Genomic DNA, 23,479 nt, shown 5'->3' with positions numbered 1-23,479 from the left:
GTTATATGCCTCTCATGGGTCTAGGGGAATGCACTAAATTACAAGTCCAGGGAACAAACATTTTGCTTGCTTATTTGCTTGGGTAAACCAAACCAAAGGAGTAAAAAAAATTTGCTTTTATTAGAATTTTAGCATTTCATAGAAAAATAAAATTATGGCATGCAACAATGCTAAGATTAGATACATGCATAAATATACATATATATATAGAGAGAGAGAGAGAGACAACATGTGCAAACACTGCAAATCTGGATCAGACACAGAATATAAATATAGAAATTCAGATATCCTAGAGACAGAAAAACACACATAGCTAAGGTCTAACTGAGCTAATTACCACATCCTGTAAACCTTTTCCTTTCAGGCCCTGTATCTCTATCTAACCAGATGAACAGTACAGGAATTCCTGCTCTCACCATTAGTTTGTAGTGGGGCATCTCCACGGGGTGTGGACAATTTTCTCTCCTGGGCAGCTAGCCAGAGGCATGCCCCAGTTCTGCTGGTCTTAGAGAGATCAAACCACTGCTGATGGACCAGGTCTTGCCGGATGGTAAAATGCCATTAGAAAAGCTGCCAGTCCTTCGTTTGTCATACAAAGGCTAAGTTCACAGGTCTCTGAATTCAGACAGTCTCTCACTCTCTTCCCAGAGCAGCAAAGCACACAAGGAGACTTCTCAGTAATCTTGTTTCTAGCGCAGCACACAGTCACACCAAATTCCTCCAGCACCTTTCTTTGTCTGCCTAAAAGTGCCCCCCTTTCTCCTTGGCCAGGGGCATTCTTCGGTCACATAGTAAAATAATGAAGCCTGTTTGCCAGTGTCAGATGGAATCACAAATCATGCCATAAAGATAAGGTACCAGGCACGAATTGTCCAAGTTCTGCAGATGTAGTCTCTCTCCTCCACATATTCTCCCAGGAAGCGAGGGGCTCCAGTGCTGGTAAAATATGACCTTGTCTGAGTGCACACAGCTTGTAAAATTCCAAGATACTGCAAGCAGGAAAGAAAATGGTTCTTGGCCTAAGTTAGGCCACCGGCCTAAAAGGCAGTGCAGAAATGGCCCTACAATGCCAAGCCAGTAAGGATATCTGCTATGAATACACATAAACAGATTTGAATATCAAGAAAGCAGTGTATGCAAATCAATCTCATGAATATTCAATTATTGATATCCTGAAAAACTTGCTAAGGATCCCTCAGGACCAGTTTGGGAATCACTGTTGTAAGTGATTCCCAAACAGTAAAATGGCTACTGTGCCTGAATATATGAGTTACTAGTAAGAAGGTGTTAGCAAGATCCAAATAAATAAAATAAATACCTGTGGATGGCTTTGGAAGCCTGACGTTGCACTGCCACACTCCTGCCCTGCAGTGCAAAAATGGCAGCAATGATCAGGCATCTTTCATAAACTTGGTCTTTTCTCTCATCATGTTTCAGTAGCTCATTTAGTGCTGCAGTTGAGAGTGTAGCATCACGAGTGGCCAGCCCAAGAGTGCAAAGAGCCTGCAGACTTTCAATACTGGGTTCCTTTAAAATTGAACTGCAAGCAAATTAAAAATACACATTTATTTTCAATCAATATATTGGTTGGTGTCTGATTCTATGAAAAGATACAAATGCTCCAGGCAATAGAATTAACTACTCAATGAAAGGATGCAATGTGGAAGACTCCAAGAAAGGCCTGGTATTGGCAGTCTATACATGGTAACTTTGAAAATGTACAAATATTGGGCAGAATGCAAAGCAAAAAAAAAATCCAAAACAAAATCATAGGAGTCACTGTGATGGATTTTCATTGCCTTTCTCAGCTGGGTTCATTTTGGCAAAAATAATAAATGGTGGGCATCCTGAGCAATGAGACAGGAGGATGCTTCCTCCAATGATGCAGTCAATCTAGATCGGGGTGAGCAATGTCAGTCTGAGGGCTGCAATCCAGTCAGGGTTTCAAGATTTCCCCAATAAATATGCATGAGATCTATTTGTATGCATAGCCTCCATTGTATTCAAATAGATCTCATGCATAGTCATTGGGGATATCCTGAAAACTCAACTAGGTCACAGCCCTTGATGACTGAGGTTTCCTACCCCTGGTCTAGTCCATATGCTCAGGTACACTCAAATGTGACATATCAGTAGATGCTTGTTTTTCACTCCCTCAGCTCATGTCCCCCATCACACTCTACTTATCCCTTCTAATCCACCATACACTCTCACAACTTCATCCCAGCCAGTCTCAGCCTTTAGCCACTTCTCCCAGTCATCATTTATTATTCTTTGCCTATCCCCAAGCCATTTCTGACAGTTTATTAATTTTCCTTCACCTTTCTTTCTGCAGTCCCATTCCTAGAACAACTGTTGTCTTCTAGCATTGCATGACACCGCAATCAGCAGAGTAAAAATTAGTAGGATATATACAAATTTATTGTACAACTAAAACATACATATTAAAAGCACAACAATCCAAAACAAATTGCAATCAGTTTCAAGAAAGATAATGAAAGAAAAACAGTACATAAAATACAAAATCAAAAAACAAAGAACATTTCAAGATTATATAAAATTATATAAGGGTCACTATGCATCAGACTGTGCTTAATAAATATGTTAGACTCCAAGGACCATTTTAAAGCCATTGTGCTATTATAAGTTTCCACACTTTTACTTTTTTTAAACACTATTTATTCAAAGCAAATTACATCACTACCTGCAAGGTGAGCAGGCTTGAATGGCTGAATAGTCACATGACATTCTACAACATGCCCTCTTTCCACTTCTCCCACCCCAACCATTTCCCATGAAAATATGAAAGTGCAGAAACTTTTTTGAAGAACCCTTGTACTTACATATCTTATATAGTATTTGGACGTTCCTTTCAGTCGTTTTATTGACACTAAACCTGTTATAAACAGTATTGGAGTACTACGTTGAATTTTTTTGTGGGAGGGAGGGGTCTTGGGAAGTGACTGTTTTGGTTGACATCGAGTACAGCCCAATGATAACCTTTATATTTTTTATGACATTTGGGAATATAGACTTTTTCACTAAAGGGAATGTTCTTTTGTTTTTTGTTTCTCAATAAATTTCTATTGAAGGTTTGCAAAGTAATCAAGAATGCTATACAAAGAAAATTAGAAAATCAAATAAACAAAACCAACAAACCTGCTTAATACATAGAATATTCTCTCTAGAGGCAAAACAAAAGTAAAATAACTAGCGCAAATCTGAATAACCCCAAAATAATTCTTGAACGACCTTCGAGGAAGTGCTTAGGGGGGAGGGTCCTTAGAGTGGACAGACTTGTTGGGCCAGTGGCCCTTTTCTGCCGTCTTATTCTATGTTTCTATGACCTTGTCTCTTCATCTCCCCCCCTTCATCTCCTCCCTCCTCCCCCCACCCCCAGCACAAACAATTCCCCCATTTGGATGAGCACTCAGTGTGTTCTTCCGGGTGTTTATGGGAGGGCACTCTGAACACCACACTGTATGCTCATCCAAATGGGGGGGATGTTCTTTTGTTTATTGTGTTTTATTATTATTCTATCTGTTTGTCTAAGCTCCTAAGCATCATCTGTCTTTGTAACAGATATCCAACTTGATATAAAATATTAACAACCCTCGATGCAAGCTGGATGCTGCCACAAGTCAGGCTTTTGACACAATTTGAAATTGGTTGGAATTTGATCTGGATAAGGGGTGCGCAACCCAGTCCTCGGGACATACCTAGGCAGTCAGGTTTTCAGGTGATGAATGAGATAAATTTGCATGCACTATCTCCACTGTATACAAACTGATCTCATACATATTCATTATGGATATCCTGAAAACCTGACTGGCTGAGTCAGGTTTTCAGGACCAAGTTGACACTTAGCAGTCAGGAGACTTGAATTTGCTGTCTGTTTTTAATGTGCAAATTTCTGCGTACAATAAATTTGTATTTATCCTGTTAGTTTTACTCTGCTCTTTTTTTGGGTTCTGGGTGAACTGAGCCATGTAATACCCAAACAGCCTTGAAAGAATAGCATAGTAGGTTTAGCAGACTGCATCTAAACAAGCTGCATAGCGCTGGAAACAAGCAGAACAGCCACTCCCAGAAGAAGTGCTAACAGTAAGTCTCTGAATAAGGCAGGAGAAGAATATGCACCAGTGCAAGAAAATCAAAGAGCTGCACTTAGGATTCATTGGCCCCTAAACTTTACAATGAAGAACACTGCTTTGCAATCATTCTTGAGAAGAATCAAGGTGTGCATGTTTCCAAAAACATGAAAGGTAATGCAAGCATACAGCTGAAAAAAACAAACAAAATTAATAAGGAAAATAACTAAATTCATGGTAATAATTACCAATTTTAATTGATTAACTATTAAGAACTTCATTGTTAATGGTACCTCATACAAATTAGAAAGTGAACTTAAAATCCTGGTGTTATAGTTGATAGTGTACTCTCTTTTGAGTCTCAGGTGAGAGCAGTATCAACTAGGGTGTACAAAGTTCTTTGGAAACTTAGAAATATTAGATCTTACTTTGAGCTTATCTTTCAAATTATTGTACAATTACACACTATGGCACTAAGGGGCTGGTCTTTTCAAGGCTGTATTGTTTGTTTCCCTGATGAGCCAAACATTGATGAAACAAGGTTACTTGTTGGGAAGATTGGAGAAGACGTGACAGCGTTGGAGCTCAAGTCATCTTTTGTCAGCTAAGTCCTTGAATTTGCCTCCGGGTAACTTTGCCTTTTGCTAAACCTGAGCTGTTCTGTGAGGGAGGTTTTTACCAGTTAAAGTATCAAAAGCAGTTTTGATTTGTACTTTTTGGTTCTATATTGCTACATCAGTTTTTCTCCCTCTTTTTGGGTGCATGCTGGGTTTGAAGAGGGGGGTACCTCAGTGTCATGATCACACAGCATTTTGAATCATTATATGAACAATTAGATTATAATAATTTATGAAGGATGCAATAAGGCTTTTTTTCTTAAGAGATTACAATTATTACAAAAATCAGCAACAAAATTGATTTGTCAAGTACCCAAATTTAAAAGAATAACACATTTTTAAAATAAAATTACACTGGTTGACAATTGAGGCCAGAGTGAGTTTTAAAATCTGTGTGATAATATTCTTATCAAACAAATCTGATCAATTTCTTTGACTGAGTGACCAGAGAATTGGATAGAATTGGAGTATGCTAGATGTGGTGTATTAAGCTTTTAGCAAAGCCTTCAGTGTTCCACACAGGCGTCTAATAAATAAACTGAGTGCCCTCAGGACAGACCCCAAAGTGACAGACTGGGTTAGGAACTAGTTGAGTCAAAGACAATAGAGGGTAGTGGTCAAAGGAGAACACTCTAAGAAAAGGGATGTTACCAGTGGTGTGCCTCAAGGTTCGGTTCTTGGGCCTATTCTTATTAACATTTTTGTTAAGTAATATTGCTAAACAACTGTCTGGTAAGAATTGCCTCTTTGGGGATAATACCAAAAACTGCAATAGAACAGACACCCCTGACAGTGTGAATAACATGAGGAAGGACCTAGCAAAGCTTGAAGAATGGTCTGAAATTTGGCTGCTAAGATTTAACGGTAAGAAATGCAAAGTCAAGCATTTGGGCTGCAAAAACCAGAGGGAACAGTACAGTTTAGGGGGTGAAGAACTTTTGTGTACGAAAGATAAGCGGGACTTGGGTGTGATAGTATGTGATGATCATAAGGTGGTCAAATAGATTGAAAAGGTCACGGCAAAAGCAAGAAGGGTGCTAGGGTGCATAGGAGGAGGTATGGCCAGTAGGAGAAAGGAGGTATTGATGCCTCTGTATAAGACTTTGGTGAGACCTCATTTAGAATACTGTGTACAGTTCTGGAGGCTGTACCTTCAAAAAAATATAAACAGGATGGAGCCTGCTCAAAGGCAGGCTACTAAAATGGTCGGTGGTCTTCGTCATAAGGCATATGGGGATAGACTTAAAGATCTCAATATGTATACTTTAGAGAAAAGGCGGAAGAAGGGAGATATGATAAAGATGTTTAAATACCTACGTCACATTCCGATCAAAACATGGCTGATTAATATTTGATATTATTAATGGTCTTGCCAAGGGATATCAGACCACCCCCGGAACACTCTAGTTCCTCGAGGGATCAATTCCTCATGCTTCCCAATATGGCATACCTAATGTGCTTTTTTTACTTTTTATATATATATATATATTTTTTTTTATCTTTAATATATCTTTTTATCATTTGATATTTCTTTTACTATTCATTCTGTTGTGTTTATTATTTACATATTTCATCCATTTCAGTGCATTTCCATCAGTTAAATAAATAATTTAATGACTTAGCTTTTCAACTTCTAAGTCTTGCATCCCCTTTACCAACGTGTTTAGCTCGTTCTTTATCAAGGCTGGGGAGAAAGCTATTCCTGTTTATTACCTATACATGCCGCCGGCGGCATGTGGGTGGAAAGTGGGTGGAAATCTTGGTGCGTCTTATGAAGCGAAGGTACAGATTTTGTTACCCTGCCGCACCACCTTTTTAAACCCACCCACTGCCACCCCCACCACACCACCTTTTTTTAAAAACACCTCCCCCGGTCCGTCGTCCCCTCTCGTTGTTGTCCCCTCTTTTTAACCTGGTGGTCTAGCATGTATCCTTCATCTTATTTCCCAGCCTACGGTGCAGAGATCAGCAGCCTGGATGTCAGGAGCAAGCTTTACACACTCTCCTGCTCGGCCCAGCGCTGCTTTCTGAATGGCTGCCGTAGGTTCTCGCGGGACTCACGAGAACTTACGGAAGCCAATCGGAAAGCAACATGGGGCCGAGCAGGAGAGCGTAAAGCTTGCTCCTGACGACCGTGCTGCTGATCTCTGCACCGTTGGCCAGGAAATGAGGAGCCCAGCAGAGCGAAGGCTGCGAGAACCGTCTTCAAGGTAGGTGCCATGGCAGGGAGGGAGGGAGGGAAGCTGGCTGGAGCTGCTAGGTAGGCCCACAAGTAAGGGAGGTGGGCTGGAGCCAACAGACCCAAGAGCAGGCGATGGGTGGGTAGGATTTAAAAAGATATGGGGGGGCTGGCTGGCTGGCCTGGCTAGCCGGTTTGGGGCTGGCTGGCTGTTTGGTTTGGGGCGAGCTGGCTGGCTGGTTTGGGGCTCTGGGGCTTGCTGGCTTGGGGCAGGCTGGCTGGGGGGCGGGCTGGCTTGGGACTGCCTACCATTAGATGTGCCCTGTACCCTATCCCGGCCTACCACCAGAGGGGGGACAGGGTACAGGGCACACCATTTGGTTCAGAATTTCTTTTCCTTGGTTTTTCCTCATCTAGAGGTGGGTGCGTCTTGCGGAGCGAAAAATACAGTAAACATCTCTATCATATCTCCCATCTTCAGCCTTTCCTGCAAAGTGATTGATTTGATTACATACACACAAAAACAGCATGGTTAAACAATAACAACAGAAATACAATAAATGTCAGCCAATTATTACAGCAATACCTCAGTTACATACCATTTAAACAATAAAGTCTTTGCAGCATCCACTCTATCTTGTTTGTATTCCACTATTGCAAGAGCTGTCAAGATGTGGGCTTTGTCTCGCTCAGAGTCAGAGGTAGAGAGGGCCTTCTCATAAGCTGTTAAGAATGAAATAAAAAGATCTGAAACATTCTGAAACAGAGATATTGGAATGGTTCCGTCTGTTGGATCAAATTTAATCTAAAAGGGAACTGGTATGTGGAGTTCAAGGATTGCTTCCCTCATCAACAATTTTTAATTTGAATTTGGCTCCCCTAGCTAAATTATTAGACAGCTAGGGAATTGATCTTCATTTTTTTGCTGATGATATCCAGCATGCCATTTTCATGAAAGATATCAAGAAGAAGCCATTTTCAATCTTAATAATAAACTTCAGATTATGACAGACTGCATTTGTAAGCATGATTTAATTCTGAATGTTGATAAATCATCTGAAATGTGGATTTCTCATAAACAGCATGTCCTATGAGTGTTATCTGAAGTATGTGGTAAACCTCTTTCATTGCCGTATGATCTCGGGGCTCAAGGGTCTCTCGTACGAAGAGAGACTGAACAAATTGCAGCTCTACACTCTTGAGGAACGTAGGAAGAGGGGAGACATGATCGAAACATTTAAGTACCTCACGGGACGTGTCGAAGTGGAAGATGATATTTTCTTTCTCAAGGGACCCTCGGCCACAAGAGGGCACCTGCTCAAACTCAGGGGAGGAAAATTTCATGGCGACACCAGAAAGTATTTCTTCACAGAGAGAGTGGTTGATCATTGGAACAAGCTTCCAGTGCAGGTGATCGAGGCAGACAGCGTGCCAGACTTTAAGAATAAATGGGATACCCATGTGGGATCCCTACAAGGGTCAAGATAAGGAAATTGGGTCATTAGGGCATAGACAGGGGGTGGGTAAGCAGAGTGGGCAGACTTGATGGGCTGTAGCCCTTTTCTGCCGTCATCTTCTATGTTTCTATGATTTAGTAACTTTGGGTTTTCGCTGTGTCAGCACATTGACATTTATCCTACAGATTGGGAACATCTGTAAAAATATTTTTTCTTCTATCATCAGATAATATACCAATTGAAACCTGTTCCATCCAACCTTCTCCGATTATCATGATATATGTTGTATTTGAGCATTTTGTTATTCTGTCTGGTATAATGTTTTCAATAAAGAAACTTGTTAAAAAAAGGAAATGTGTTCTGTCCAAATGTACCGTATTTGCCGGCGTATAGGACGACTGGGCGTATAAGACGACCCCCCAATTTTTAGTTAAAAAATAGAGTTTTGTGTTATACTCGCCGTATAAGACTACCCCTTCTTCCGCACACCTTCTCTTCCGCCCCGGGTGCAGCACAGCCGGCCAGGTTCCCTTACTTTTGTGGCACTTCCCCGACCAACCGACAACAGCCCCGGTCCGACAAACCTCCCTGCCCTTAACCGCGAATCTAAATTACCTTCTTACAGCTGCTGTAAGAAGGTATTTAGATTCGCGGCTACAGGGCAGGGAGGATTGTCGGACCCGGGCTGTTATCGGTCGGTCGGGGAAGTGCCACAAAAGTAAGGGAACCTGGCCGGCTGTGCTGCAACCGGGGCGAGGCGGCCGCCCCTCTCTCTTGGTAGCCACTCGAACCGCGAGGCTACTCTCCTTCTCCTTACCTGCCATGCCTGCAGCACAGAGCCGAACGGAAGTCTTCCCAACGTCAGCGCTGACGTCGGAGGGAGGGAGGGCTTTGTTTAAGCTTTGTTTAAGCCCTCCCTCCCCTCCGACGTCAGCGCTGACGTCGGGAAGACTTCCGTTCGGCTCTGTGCTGCAAGCAGAGAAGGTAGGGAGAAGAAGAGCCGCGCGACTGAGTACATCCAGCCCCGCAAGTAAGGGCATGTAAACTGTACCCGGCGTATGACGACCCCCGACTTTGGGGAGGATTTTAAGGTACTGAAAAGTCGTCTTATACGCCGGCAAATACGGTAATTTACTGAAAATAGTATATGGTCTGATTACCTGTATGCTGGATTATTACAATTCTTTTTTTCAATGGACTGAATAAAACCAGTCTACCGTTAGGAACAAATTTAGAAATTATATTATGGCTTGAAGAACATGACTGAAAAAACACTATAGATATGCACATGTAAAGATCACCAAGGGAGAACCTCAGCATCACTCAAGGAATTACCTCTCACAACAGACCAATGCTCATTTTATGTTACCATGAAGTAATCATCTCTACTAACATATAAAGGTCATATATTTTAAGTTCTGTGATCACATTCAGAGTGTGATGAAGTCATATGATAACTGTATGCTTTCATTAGGCCTAGGCATCTATATTAGGAATTAGAAGAATCAGGGACTCTAGAATCTTAGAAATCTCTACTTTTGTTTAACATTTATCTGTATTGTTTTACTATCTGTATTGCTTGGCTTCTATGTACTTCTAATGATCCATACCTTTTGTTAACAGTAAAAACTGACTGCAGCCAATCGAGGAGTGGCGCTAGACCAGGCAGGAACGCGAACAGCAGAAGAACATAAGCTTCGCCTCTGCCGAGTCAGACCATAGGTCCATCATGCTCGGCAGTCCGCTCCCATGGCGGCCCCCCAGGTCAACGACCTGTAAGTGATCTATTACTCTAAAGCATTTTGTACTGTATAGTAACCCTCTAATTGCACCCTTCAATCCCTTTCTCCTTCAAGAACTCATCCAATCCCATTTTGAAACCCAAAATCGTATTCTGCTCTACCACCTCTTCTGGAAGTGCATTCCAGGTATCCACCACCCTCTGAGTGAAGAAGAACTTCCTAGCATTTGTTCTGAATCTGTCTCCCTTCAATTTTTTTGAGTGCCCTCTAGTTTTTGTTGTCCTCGCCAGTCTGAAGAATCTGTCCCTCTCTACCTTCTATATTCTCTTCATGATCTTGTAAGTTTCTATCATATCCCCTCTGTCTCTGCTTTTCCAGGGAAAAGAGCCCCAGTTTCTCCAGCCTCTCAGCATATGGAAGGTTTTCCATGCCCTTTATCATTTTTGTTGCTCTTCTCTGGACCCTCTCGAGTATCACCATGTCCTTCTTAAGGTATGGCGACCAGTATTGAACGCAGTATTCCAGATGCGGTCGCACCATCGCCCTATACAGCGGAAGGATAACCTCCTTGGTTCTGGTAGTGATACCTTTTTTGATAATGTACAACATTCTGTTCGCCTGTTTTGAGGCCGCTGCACATTGTGCCGCCGGTTTCATTGTCTTATCCACCAAAACCCCCAAGTCCTTTTCTAGGTTGCCTTCCCCCAATATCATCCCCCCCCCCCATCGTGTAGTTGTTCTCTACATTGAAGCTCATCTGCCATTTATTTGCCCACTCACTCAGTTTGTTCAGGTCCCTTTGAAGTTCTTTACATTCCTCAACGGATCTAACCTTACCGGAGAGTTTTGTGTCGTCCGCAAATTTTATACCTCACACCTTGTCCCTGTTTCCAGGTCGTTAATAAATATATTGAATAGCAGTGGTCCTAGCACTGACCCCTGCGGGACGCCACTCGTGACCCCTTTCCAGTGTCCCTTTACTCCTACCCTCTGTTTCCTGTCCACCAGCCAGTTTCTGATCCATCTGTGTATGTCTCCTTCTACCCCGTGGTTCCACAGTTTCCTTAGTAGGCGCTCGTGAGGTACCTTGTCGAGGGCTTTCTGGAAGTCCAGGTATACTATGTCTATGGGGTCACCTTTGTCCAATTGTTCGCTTAACCCCTCAAAGAAGTGCAGTAGGTTCATTTGACATGATCTTCCATTACAGAAACCATGCTGGCTTGTTCTCATCAGCTTATTTTTTCCTATATGTGCATTGATACTGTCCTTGATTAATGATTCAGCCATCTTCCCCGGAACTGAGGTTAAGCTGACCAGTCTATAATTCCCTGGGTCACCTCTGGATCCTTTCTTGAAGATAGGTGTAACATTCGCTATCCTCCAGTCTTCCGGGATTACCCCTGTTTTCAGGGATAGATTGCAAATCTGCTTCAGTAACTCCGCTATTTCGTCTCTAAGCTCCTTTTGTATTCTCGGGTGGATTCCGTCTGGACCCGGGGATTTGTTAGTTTTTAGTCTATCTATCTGAGTACGTCTTCGAGGCTTACCTCCATGCACGATAATTTTTCCTCTTGATCCCCCTTGAAGAATTTTTCCAGTTCCAGCACGTTGGATGTGTCCTCATTTGTGAAGACCGACGAGAAGAACGTGTTTAATCTGTCCACCACCTCCTTTTCCTCCATTACCACTCCCTTCCTGTCTCCCTCATCCAGGGGTCCTACCTCCTCCCTCGCCAGCTGTTTTCCTTTCACATATCGAAAGAATGGTTTAAAATTCTGTCCTCCTTGGCAAGTCTCTCTTCATTCTCTTTCTTTGCTGTTCTGACCACGCGGTAACATTCTTTTTGATGCTTCCTGTGCTCTTTCCAATTTTCCTCTGTTTTATCCTTTTTCTACATCCTGAAAGATTTTTTCTTGTCTCCTATCACCCTCTTAACTTCATTGGTTAACCATGCTGGGTCTTTTGCTCGATTCTTTCTGCACCCTTTTCTAAATCTGGGTATATACCGGTTTTGCGCTTCGTTTACCATGTCCTTGAATAATGTCCAGGCTTGCTCCACCATCTGTGCCATTCTGGAGCTATCCCTGAGTTTTCTCTTTACCATTTGTCTCATGGCATCATAGTTCCCTTTCCTGAAACTGAATGTTGTTGCAATGGTTCTCCTCCCCTTTGGCATACCTATTTCCACTTTGAATTGGATCATGATGTGATTACTGTTTCCTAATGGTCCCACTACTTCCACTTCATGGGCAGGTTCTCTCAGCCCGTTGAGGATTAAATCCAGAATAGCTGTCCCTCTCATTGGTTCCTAGTCAAGCTGTTCCAAGTAGCAGTCCCGTACAGCTTCTAGGAACTCCGATTCCTTTGAACATTTTGAAACTCCATGGCTCCAGTCTATCCCAGGATAGTTAAAATCTCCCATAACTACGGTGTTTGCGTTTTTACATTCTCGCCTCAACTCGGCTCTCTGTTCTTCATCCTTTGCTTCTGTTTGCCCAGGTGGGTGGTAGTACAGTCCCATCTTTATCTCGATTCCCTTTCTTCCTGGTATTTTAACCCATATTGATTCCAGTTGGTCATTTGTCGTTGCTGCGTCCACTCCGGTCGATTGAATGGTATCCCTTACGTAAAGTGCTACTCCTCCTCCTTTCTGATGTGTCCTGTCTCTTCGGTAAAGCTTGTACCCTGGCAGTACTGTGTCCCATTTGTTTTCCTTGTTCCACCATGTTTCCGTGATTGCTACGATGTCTAGGTTCTCATCTTTGGCCATGATTTCTAGTTTCCCCATTTTATTCTTCAGGCTTCTTGCGTTAGTGTACATAAAATTTAAGTTTTGATGTTTTTGTTTTCTTATTTTCCCTTGCGATTCATTATTCTTTCCGTCCCCTTCTCGTTCTGCAGACTTTTGTTTATTGTCTCTCCTGTCTTCCCCTTGTGGTATGTGGTACATTTCCTCTTTATGTTCATTCCCTTCCTCTTGTTCCTTTTTGTCTTCCCCTTGTAGCAGACTCTTCCTATCCCCTTCTTGATTCGTCTGGCTCCGTTGGTTTTTCGTTGCTTGTTTGGTGTTTTTGGTGTCTTCCCAGCACTTTCCCCACTCAGTATCCTTTCAGGATACTGTCTTCCGAATCAACACCTGGTCGACTGTCGGCTTTCCCCTTTCTCTCAGTTTAAAGCTTGCTCTATTCCTCTCTTCACGTTGTTTGCCAGTAGTCTAGTTCCCGCCGTGCTCAGGTGTAGTCCATCTCTCCTGAAGAGCTTGTTCTTGCCCCAGAACGTTGTCCAGTTCCTCACGAAGTGAAATCTCTCTTCTTCACACCATCTCCTCATCCACGCATTTATTGATTGTAATTCCGTCTGCCTCTTCACTGGTAGGATCTCCGAGAACGCTATCCTCTGGGTCCTCATCTTCAGCTTCCTTCCCAAAATCTTGAACTGTTCGGTGAGTGCCTTCCTGCTGTAGTCTCTCTTGGCGACATCATTTGTCCCGAAGTGGACTATCACTGCCGTCTCTGCTCCTTCCAGGATCCTTTCAATTCTGTCGATGATGTCCTTGGTTCTTGCTCCTGGGAGACAGGTCACCAGTCAATCCTCTCTCCCTCCTGCTATGTGACTGTCCACCTGTCTTAGGATCGAGTCTCCCACCAGGATTGCAGATTTCCCTTTTTTCAGTCTCTGCTGTGGTCACAGATCAGTGTCCTTGGTGGTTCTCGTTTCTTCTCCCTCAAAGTGCTGGTAGGATTTTGCCTCTTCCTCCTGCGAGTTTCCTCCATGGGATCCTTCTGCCTTGGTGTCAGATGGTTCGTGTCCTCCGTTCAGTGTATCCTCCCTGTTCCTATGCTGCTCTTCCACTCTCCTGTAGGCATCCTCGAACTTCTCAAGCTCCCTGACTTGTTCCTCGATGTGCCTCTCTCTCATAGGGTAATCGGCTGTCTGGAAAGCACAGTTACTTACCGTAACAGGTGTTATCCAGGGACAGCAGGCATATATTCTCACATGTGGGTGACGTCATCTACGGAGTCCCGACGCGGAAGCATTTTCAAGCAAACTTGATTGAAGATTTAAGTTTGCTCTGCTGCTCCACGCATGCGTGCCTTCCTGCTCCACTAGGGGGTGCATCCCCTCGTGGTCTCCAGTTCACTTAACTAGCAAAGAAGCCAACCTCGGGGAGGTGGGCGGGTTGTGAGAATATATGCCTGCAGTCCCTGGATAACACCTGTTACGGTAAGTAACTGTGCTTTATCCCAGGACAAGCAGGCATGCTATTCTCACATGTGGGTGACCTCCAAGCTAACTGAAAAGGGATGGAGGGAAGTTGGCAATTTAAGCAAATAGATTTCGTAAAACCGATTGGCCGAACCGGCCATCGCTCCTGGACAGTGAGTCCAGACAGTAGTGGGAGGTGAAGGTATGAACCGAAGACCACGTGGCAGCCTTGCAGATTTCCACAATAGGTGTGGACCTGAGGAACGCTACGGAGGCTGCCATCGCTCGGACCTTGTGTCCCGTTACTCGACCATGCAGCGTGAGACCAGCCTGAGCGTAGCAGAAGGAGATGCAGTCGGCCAACCAGTTGGACAAGGTGCGCTTGGAGACTGGGTGACCTAACCGGTTTGAGTCGAAGGACAAAAACAATTGTGGGACTTTCCGGTGTGACTGAGTACGTTGGAGGTAAAAGGCCAACGCTCTCTTACAGTCAAGAGTATGGAGCACCACTTCTCCGGGTTGAGAGTGGGGCTTGGGAAAAAACACAGGCAAGACAATGGACTGATTGAGGTGAAAATCAGACACTACTTTAGGCAAGAACTTTGGATGGGTGCGGAGTACCACCTTGTCGTGATGGAATACCGTGAAGGGTGGGTCCGCTTCCAGAGCTTGTAGCTCACTAACCCACCGGGCGGAAGTGAGCGCGAGCAGGAAAATCACCTTCCAAGTGAGAAATTTTGGATGGCATTTGTCTAGGGGCTCAAATGGAGATTTCATTAGTTGAGCCAGAACCACGTTAAGGTCCCAAACCACCGGGGGAGGTTTGAGAGGAGGGTGGACATTCAGAAGACCCTTCATGAAGCGAGAGACTAAGGGATGGAGCGAGAGGGCTTTCCCTTCCAGGGGCTGATGAAAGGCCGCAATCGCACTGAGGTGTACTCAAATGGAGTTGGTCTTTAGGCCGGAATGAGATAATTGAAGTAAATAGTCAAGGACCAGAGGGACGGGGACCGACACCGGGTTCTGGCTGTGGGAGGAGCACCAGGTTGAGAATCTGGTCCACTTTTGGGAGTAGCAGGTTCTCGTCGAGGTCTTTCTAGAGGCCTCCAATATCTCCTTGACTGATTGAGACACGGGGAGAGCAGTCAGGGGGAAAGAAACCAAGCATTCAGATGAAGAGATTGAAGATTGGGATGTAACAGCGAACCCTGACCCTGTGATAGTAAGAGAGGGAAACAGAGGCAGAGGCAGTGGATCTCTGACACTGAGTTGAAGTAGAAGGGAAAACCATGGCTGGCGTGGCCAGCGAGGGGCAATCAGGATCAGGGTGGCTTGTACTGTTTTTAGGTGGACAAGAGTCCGCAGTATCAGAGGAAACGGCGGGAACGCGCACAGGAACCTTCCCTCCCAGTCGAGGAGGAAGGCGTCGGCCTCGAGCCGGTCCGGGGAGTACATCCGGGAGCAGAAGAGAGGCAGCTTGTGGTTGTGGGGGGATGAGAATAGATCTATTTGAGGCGTCCCCCACTTTTCGAACACCTGTCGTAGGATCTGAGAGTGCAGTGACCACTCGTGTGGCTGGAGGAGGCGGCTGAGTCTGTCCGCCAAACAGTTTTGTTCTCCTTGTATGTACACCGCTCGAAGGAAGGTGTTGTTGGAGATTGCCCATTTCCAGAGGCGCAGGGCTTCCCGGCAAAGGGACCAGGACCCTGTTCCCCCTTGTTTGTTTACGTAGTACATTGCTACCTGGTTGTCGGTTCGGATGAGAACCACTCAGTCGTGGAGCAGATGTTGAAAAGCTACAGCTGCGAGATAGATGGCCCGAAGCTCTAGCACGTTGATGTGGCAGCGACGGTCTTCTGCTGACCACATCCCTTGAGTGCGTAGGCCGTCCAGATGTGCTCCCCAAGCGTACTCCGACGAGTCCGTGGTGAATATCTTGCTGTGGGGTGGGGTGAGGAAGAGCAAACCTTTGGAAAGATTTGAAGAGTCGGCCCACCAGCGGAGCAATCATTGCAAAGAAGGCGTCACTGTCACGGGGCGGTCGATCGGGTCCCGGTCTTGACGCCATTGAGAGGCCAGGGTCCATTGAGGGATTCTCAGATGGAGGCGGGCGAAGGGTGTGATGTGGACGGTGGAGGCCATGTGGCCCAGAAGAGTCATCATCTGTCGAGCTGATACCGAGGTCAGCAGGGAAAACCTTCGACTCAGACTTACTAACGCCTCTAGACGCGGAGGGGGGAGGAAGGAACGGAGGCGAAACGTGTCCAGCGTTGCTCCGATGAACTGTAGGGACTGGGAGGGGCGTAGTTGGGATTTTGGGAAGTTTATCTCGAACCCCAGACTTTGTAGGTAGGTAATAGTCTGTTGGGTCGCTGAGATAACCGCTTCCCTGGACGGGGCTTTGATCAGCCAGTCGTCCAGGTAGGGGAATACCTGGAGGCCCTGGGAGCGTAAGGTTGCTGCGACCACCACGAGGCACTTGGTGAAGACCCGAGGTGACGATGCTAGGCCGAAGGGGAGGACACGATATTGTAGGTGCCAGTCCCCTACCTGAAAACGCAAGAACTTGCGGTGCACTGGGACATGTGTGTACGCTTCCTTCAGATCGAAGGAGCAGAGCCAGTCGCCCTCGTCGATCAGGGGGTAGAGGGTTGGTAGGGAAAGCATTCAAAATTTTTCCCGTATCAGGAATTTGTTGAGGTGTCTCAAGTCTAGTATTGGGCGTAAGTCTCCCGTTTTTTTCGGTACCAGGAAGTAACGGGAGTAGAAGCCCTTCCCCCGTTGGTCGGGGGGAACCTCCTCCACTGCTCTCAGGCGAAGCAGGTCTCGAGCTTCGGAGAGGAGTAGGGGTAGCTGCGTCCGGTTGGGAGGGCAATTCCTTGGGGGGTTGTCCGGAGGAATGGTCCGAAAGTTGAGAGAGTATCCTGATGAGATCACGCCAAGGACCCATGCGTCCGACGTGATTTGTTCCCAGCGAGGGTAAAAGGCTTTGAGGCGACCCCCGATGGGAAGGAGGCCTGGGACTATGGCGGAGGGGGCCCGCCCCCTTCTGCGCATCCCGTCAAAAGGACGGGGATGGTTTGGTAGTCGCAGGCGGTTGGGATTTGGGCATGGCCCGGTGGTGGGCTTGCGGACGCCTAGGTGGAGGCCGCGAGAACGCAGGTATGGATTTTTGTGGGTAGCGGCGCGGAGGGGCCCTATACGGCCTGGACGCGGGTGGTTTGGGCTTTTGTCGGACGAGGGAGGCAAACGAGCGTTCGTGTTCGGAGAGGCGTTTTGTAGCCGCCTCGATAGTGTCATCGAACAGTTCTTTTCCCACGCAGGGGAGGTTAGCCAACAGGTCCTGTAAGTTGGGGTCCATGTCGACCAGGCGTAGCCAAGCTAATCGGCGCATGGCGATAGCAAAGGCTGCCTCTCTGGAGGAGAGTTCGAAGCCATCGTAGGCCACGTGGAATAGATGGAGGCGTAGGTTGGAGAGGGATTCCAAAAGCAGGCTAAAGGCTCCTTGGCGGGAGGCCGGTAGGTCAGTCTCAAAGGCTCTCAGTAGTCCAATGAAGTGTTTGAGGTAGGATGTGAAGGTGAAAGTGTAGCTTTGCACCCTAGAGGCCATCATCGCATTTTGATATAGTCTCCTGCCGAACTTGTCTAGGGTTCGGCCTTCTCGGCCTGGGGGGACCGCCGCTGAGACCCGGGAGGGGTGAGCCTTTTTTAAGGAGGATTCTACTAACAGCGATTGGTGGGAGAGCTGTGGTTGTTCAAATCCCGGAAAGGGTACTGTACGGTACTTGGCCTCCATTTTGGAGGGCACGGCTGTGACCATATAGGGGGTCTCCAGGTTCCTGAAGAGAGCCTGTTGGAGTATCGGGTTAGGCGGTAAGCGAAGGGACTCTCTGGGCAGTGATGGCATATCCAGTTCCGCTAGGTACTCTTTAGAGTATCTGGAGTCGGACTGGAGGTCTAAATTCAAAGCGTGGCCCATGTCCTGGACAAAGCGTGAGAAGGATGGTCGTGATGTTCCCGAGGCCCCGTGCGGGGTCGGTGAACGAGACCTCCATCGGGTGGAGAAGGAAGGGGAGGTTTCCCTCGAGTAGTGAGGTTCCTGCTCCGATCCAAGCTCCGAGACCGGGGAAGCACTGTGAAAGTGTTCCGGGGTCGTGGATCTCCGACGTCTCGAGGAGCCCCTCGGAGACGATGCCGGGGTTCGGGGTACCGATCGATGTCGAATCGGTGACCTCGACCCGGACTCCCTTGGTGAAAGCCCGAAACCTCGGATCGGAGCCCCGGTCCGAGGGGGAGTTCGGAGGATGCGTGGGTTGGAGAGTGATAACTCTGCCACCCTCAGCGGTCCCGTACGAGGTGTAGGTGAACGGCCTCGTAGAGTGGGGGAACCCCGGGCCTTCTTAGAGGTACGGCAGTTCGAGGTTTCTGTTGGTTTAGCCCGACGTTTTGCCCTGTGGTGGTCTGTGGAGGGAGAGCGCCTCGGGTGCCTCGGTGAGGGCTAGAAGCAGCTGCAACGGAAATTGAACCCAGTTCCCCAGGATCTCAGTCTGCTGCACTAACTATCAGCCTTTTGTGAGGGGAGTCTATAAAATGCTTCCTCTTTTCCTTAAGAATATTCCCTCAGAAAGTGAGAACAATTTTAAGCCCTATAGTCCCATCCAAAAAGGAAGTGACACAGGAGGGGTGAAGCCAGAAAGGACAGAAATCTGATGTGTTAGAATTTTATAACATGCTGCCTACTGCTGTTCCGACAACTGCAACTTTAGCACATACATGCATGTTGCTGCCCCACCATTGGCAGCTGCCTATGTATTACTAGCTCAGTAATGGGTGCAAGACGCAACTTCATCAGCAGCCAGATGCATGGTGCAGAAGCAGTTACAATAACTATTTCGGCTCAGCGGTTTGGCTATGGCAGCTCTCAACATTATGACAGTGTTTCAATTCTACTGCAAGATAGCTCTTTCTATGGCAAGGCAGCATCAGCAGCTACCTCTATGGCACAGTTGAGGCAGCAGACAATTCTACAAAGTGACTGCAACATGTCATCCTTGCTAACACAGCGACAGCCAGTTCTTGGGCAAAGCGACAGCAGTAGGCAGCTTTATGGAGCATCTGCACTACTGCACAACATCAGGATATTCTCTTGTGGTTACCTCTTTAGCACAGCTAAATCAGCACCCAGCTCTCTGGTATGTCTTCAGAATTCACCTGCATATGTAGCTCAATGGCACCAGCTGCCTTTTTATCACATGAATTGCAGGCTTGATTAATTTGTGGCCAGATAATTCTGTTGCAGTGCTGGTCTATTTGCTGCACCTACAGTGGTAGGGCTCTCCTCTGCTAGTCGATTGTAGATGAGTGTCACTGGCCTGTTCAGCTCAGTCATGCTAGCCAGCCATTTAGCACTAGTGGGCCTCAACGGATCCTTTCTACTGTATAGCATGCTTGCTCACTACTTTTAGTCTCATTCCTCAAGTAGTGACCAAACATGCAGTACCTAGATGTCTGGCTAGCTGTCGTAGATTACCATTCTGGCCCTTCGTCCCCCTGGGAGTGTTCCAGGGATAAGGAGAGGTTGTTTTGCCTTGCAGAGATTCTGCTTCATTATAGCTCAGACATTCTATTTACTGCAGCAGAAGCCTTCTCGGCCATACAGAGGTCATAGAAACATAGAAGATGACGGCAGAAAAGGGCTACAGCCCATCAAGTCTGCCCACTCTGCTTACCCACCCCCTGTCTATGCCCTTAGGAAATAGCTGTAGGGAGTTCCCGTCATAGTCTCGAGAGACTACAGGAACTCACAGCAGCCATTTCCTAATGGCGATCTGCCCGGGTCAGGAGCGTAGGAAGATCGCTCCTGCCCCGAAAGCCCGCTAGACCACCAGGTAAGGCCGGGAAGGCGGGAGAGAGGCGGGGGTGGGTCAGAGCCGGATATTCACGGTTTTTCACTATTCGCGGTCCGGCTCTGCCCCTATCCCCCGCGAATCCGGAGGGAGAAGTGTACTGTTTACATTAGGACTGATATCAATTACTTAAGGTTTTGTAAAATTTGAAAACTTTTTTATATGACTTGTAATATTCTTATGATGATGATATTTTAATTATTGATTGCTTTTATATTTTCCCATAGATTTCACGGTCTCTTTGAATGTAAATCGCCTTGCACTTTTTTGGTATAGTGCAATTAATAAATTGCAGATTAGATTAGACAGAGATAGATAGATATGAATGAAACATTGCTGCCTTGCCAGTTTTTTTCTGCACTTTGGACTACTTTCTCATTGCCCTTATTATGCCATGAAACTTTATGATGCATGGCTGATTCCTCAGCTTCTTTCCACAGCTTTGACAACTTTCTAGTTGTGGTTATTCTTGGCTGGAAAACGGTTTTGTTGCTTATCTTGTCCATGTACTCCTTTAGGGCGAGGAGATCTTCTTCTGCCTCCAGGATCTCTTTTGGTCCAATTCAGTGGCAGTACTACATTGCATTACAATTTGTATTCCGACAAAGTCCTTATGAGTTCATAGTGGATCACAGTAGATTTGACTGCCGGAAACAAATCCAGTTAAACATAATCCTTAATAAGAAAACCCTTAACACACATGCGCAGTAGAAAATCTGTGATCCCTGCGTGATATCTGACTCTGTGCCGAATTCAATTTCCGATGCATGGGGCGGCTTTCGGCGCGTGTGGGTGGAGTCTGGCGGTTTGATTTGCCGATGTTGCTTCCAGCCTAGGGCCTTCCTCACTGCCGGGTCTTGCTCCTGCCTTCGCCCAAAAAGAAAGTAGGACCGAAGCAAGCAGGAGCAGCGACCTACCGCTGCCGACCGCTGTGTGAGACCCGGGAGGAGAGGGGATGGGGATATGAGAAATGTTACTGATGGCTGGCCTACTATAGGACAGGGAGAGCAGGGAAGGGGTGCTGCTGGACAGGGGGGGAGGGAAAAGGTTAATGCTGGACAGGGAGAACGGAATGGGTGCTGCTGGACAGGGGGGGAGGGAAAAGGAAGGGAGAAGGGCTAATGTAGGACAGGGGAAGCAGGCAAGGGGTGCTGCTGCTGCACAGGGATGTCGGGGGGGGGAAGAGGGAAAGGGGGCCAGGAAGCAAACTTGCTATGCTTTGGGGGGAGGGGTGTGCTGGGGGGCAGGCAGCAATCTTGGTTTGCTCTGGGGGGGAGACAGAAGGGGGCCATGGAGAGAGACAGATAGAAAGGCAGGCAGGCAGGTAGGGGGCCACAGAAAGAGACAGAAAGACAGGCAAGCAGCGCACAAGAATGAAAGACGCACACAGAAAGACAGCGGGCAGGGAGAGAGACAGAAAGCAAGAAAGACAAACAGATGGGGCCAGGGAGACAGACAGAAAGCAAGAAAGAAAGACAGACAATAAAGGGGCTAGGGAGAGAGACAGACAGCCAGCAGCCAAGGAGAGAGAGACAAAGAAAAAAAGACAGACGGACAGCGGCCAAGGAGAGAGAGAAAGAAAAAAGACAGATAGCTAGCGGCCAAGGAGAGAGAAAGAAAAAAAAGACAAGACAAATAGTGGCCAAGGAGAGAGAGAGAGAGAGAGAGAGAGAGAAAAATAAAGACAGACAGACAGCGGCCAAGGAGAGAAAAAAAATAAAGACAGACAGACAGCGGCCAAGGAGAGAAAGAGAAAGAAAAACAAACAGACAGACAGCCAGCGGCCAAGGAGAGAGAGAGAGAGAGAGAAAGAAAGAAAGACAGACAGCTCACATGGTAAGTTTTCATTAAATTTTGTGATCTGTTAAATCTACTCATCTATTCTAGCATCCGTTAATCTAACGGGCTTAAACACTAGGCAATAATAAAATTATACATAAGCATACATAATAATAAATTTAAAAATAAAAATGTCTTAAATAGAAATGATTTTAAGAGCTTCCTAAAAGCTGTGTAATAAGCTTCTGATCTAATCGAAAAAGACAGGGCATTCCAAATTAAAGAGGCCTGATAATAAAAAGATGCCATCCATTACATAAATAATTTACTTTGTTTCGGGGAGGGAAATTGAAGATAATCTTGCACCCTTAAAGCATACCCTAGTCTATCTACTAATAAGGAGACTAATTCCAGCAGATAAGATGGTCCTTGGCAATAAAGAATATTAAAAATCAACACACAAAACTTAAAATTTATCCTTGCATGTATTGGCAACCAATGTAATTTAATAAAATATGATGTGATTCTATCATACTTAGAAATTGAAAAAATGACCCTAATTGAAGTGTTCTGTACTCCCTGTAGTTTCTTCAAAAAATCCTTTGCACATCCCAGATACACTATATTACAACAGTCTATCAAAGAAAATATAAGTGATTGAACTATAATTGCAAACACTGCTGTATCAAAATATTTACATACTACTCGCAATTTCTTTAAAGACCGAAGGCTTCTTACTGACCAATTTAATCTGTAAGTAAATGATCTAATTGGATTGCCAGAACTCTGGTTTGCATATCAAAAACATAATTATTCTGATCTGCTGTATAGTTGACAAAATGTCTGATCTAGCTAGATTCTGGGGACTCAACCAAAGAAACAGTTATTTATTTATTTATTTTTAATTTGTGGGACAAACCCCATTGTTCAACAGTATTAGGCACTGCTTTTAACAAGGTCCAATCTAAATTTGTATTGCCAAAAGGTAACAAGATATTACCACTTGATTCTTTTCAGCTTACAGTGCCCTTGGAGAAGACAAACACTCATTCACAAACAGCAGCCTCATTATTGAGCACTTTCTTCTCTGGAATCTCTAGTCTGATCTAGTCTATTTTCAAACTCTGGGCTAACAGATGATGGTGGTCACCAGAGCTTATGCAGGCCCTGGCTGAATATCGGCTGGGACCTTCATAACATTCAACAGGTACCTTTTCCCCTCCGCTACCTCCTTCCCAACCACTCACCCCTCCCTGGCCAGACCTCCCTTCTAGACCCCCAGGTCTATAGTCACTCCCCACTCATGACAGGTTGGCTTTGGTATATTGGGGCAGGAGTAAACTGCCCTAACTCCCTCCATTCTACCTTGCTGTACCGTATGTCTGGAACAGACTGCCTGAGTCAGTACGTCAAGCTCCATCTCTGGCAGTATTCAAATCTAGGCTAAAAGCCCACTTTTAAAAGGTTGCTTTTAACTCCTAACTCGTACTCACTTAAGAGAA

General features: G+C 45.8%; 1 protein-coding gene across 3 annotated transcripts in view; it reads right to left on the bottom strand.

Annotated features, from left to right (window-relative positions):
- Nucleotides 1–23,479, bottom strand: part of TTC37 (tetratricopeptide repeat domain 37) — a 238,848-nt gene that overhangs the window by 58,609 nt on the left and 156,760 nt on the right. For all 3 annotated transcript variants that reach the window (XM_033917115.1, XM_033917275.1, XM_033917201.1), the window contains exons 30-31: nt 7,487–7,610; nt 1,319–1,540 (exon numbers count right to left, since the gene is read on the bottom strand). In XM_033917115.1, the coding sequence (XP_033773006.1) occupies nt 1,319–1,540; nt 7,487–7,610 (346 nt within the window). The remainder of the gene's footprint in view (nt 1–1,318; nt 1,541–7,486; nt 7,611–23,479) is intronic.

This window comes from Geotrypetes seraphini, chromosome 1, assembly GCF_902459505.1.
Source record: "Geotrypetes seraphini chromosome 1, aGeoSer1.1, whole genome shotgun sequence".
Lineage (NCBI taxonomy): Eukaryota > Metazoa > Chordata > Amphibia > Gymnophiona > Dermophiidae > Geotrypetes > Geotrypetes seraphini.
The sequence above is the reverse complement of the archived record's forward strand: the minus strand, read 5'-3'. Positions and strand labels throughout refer to the sequence as shown.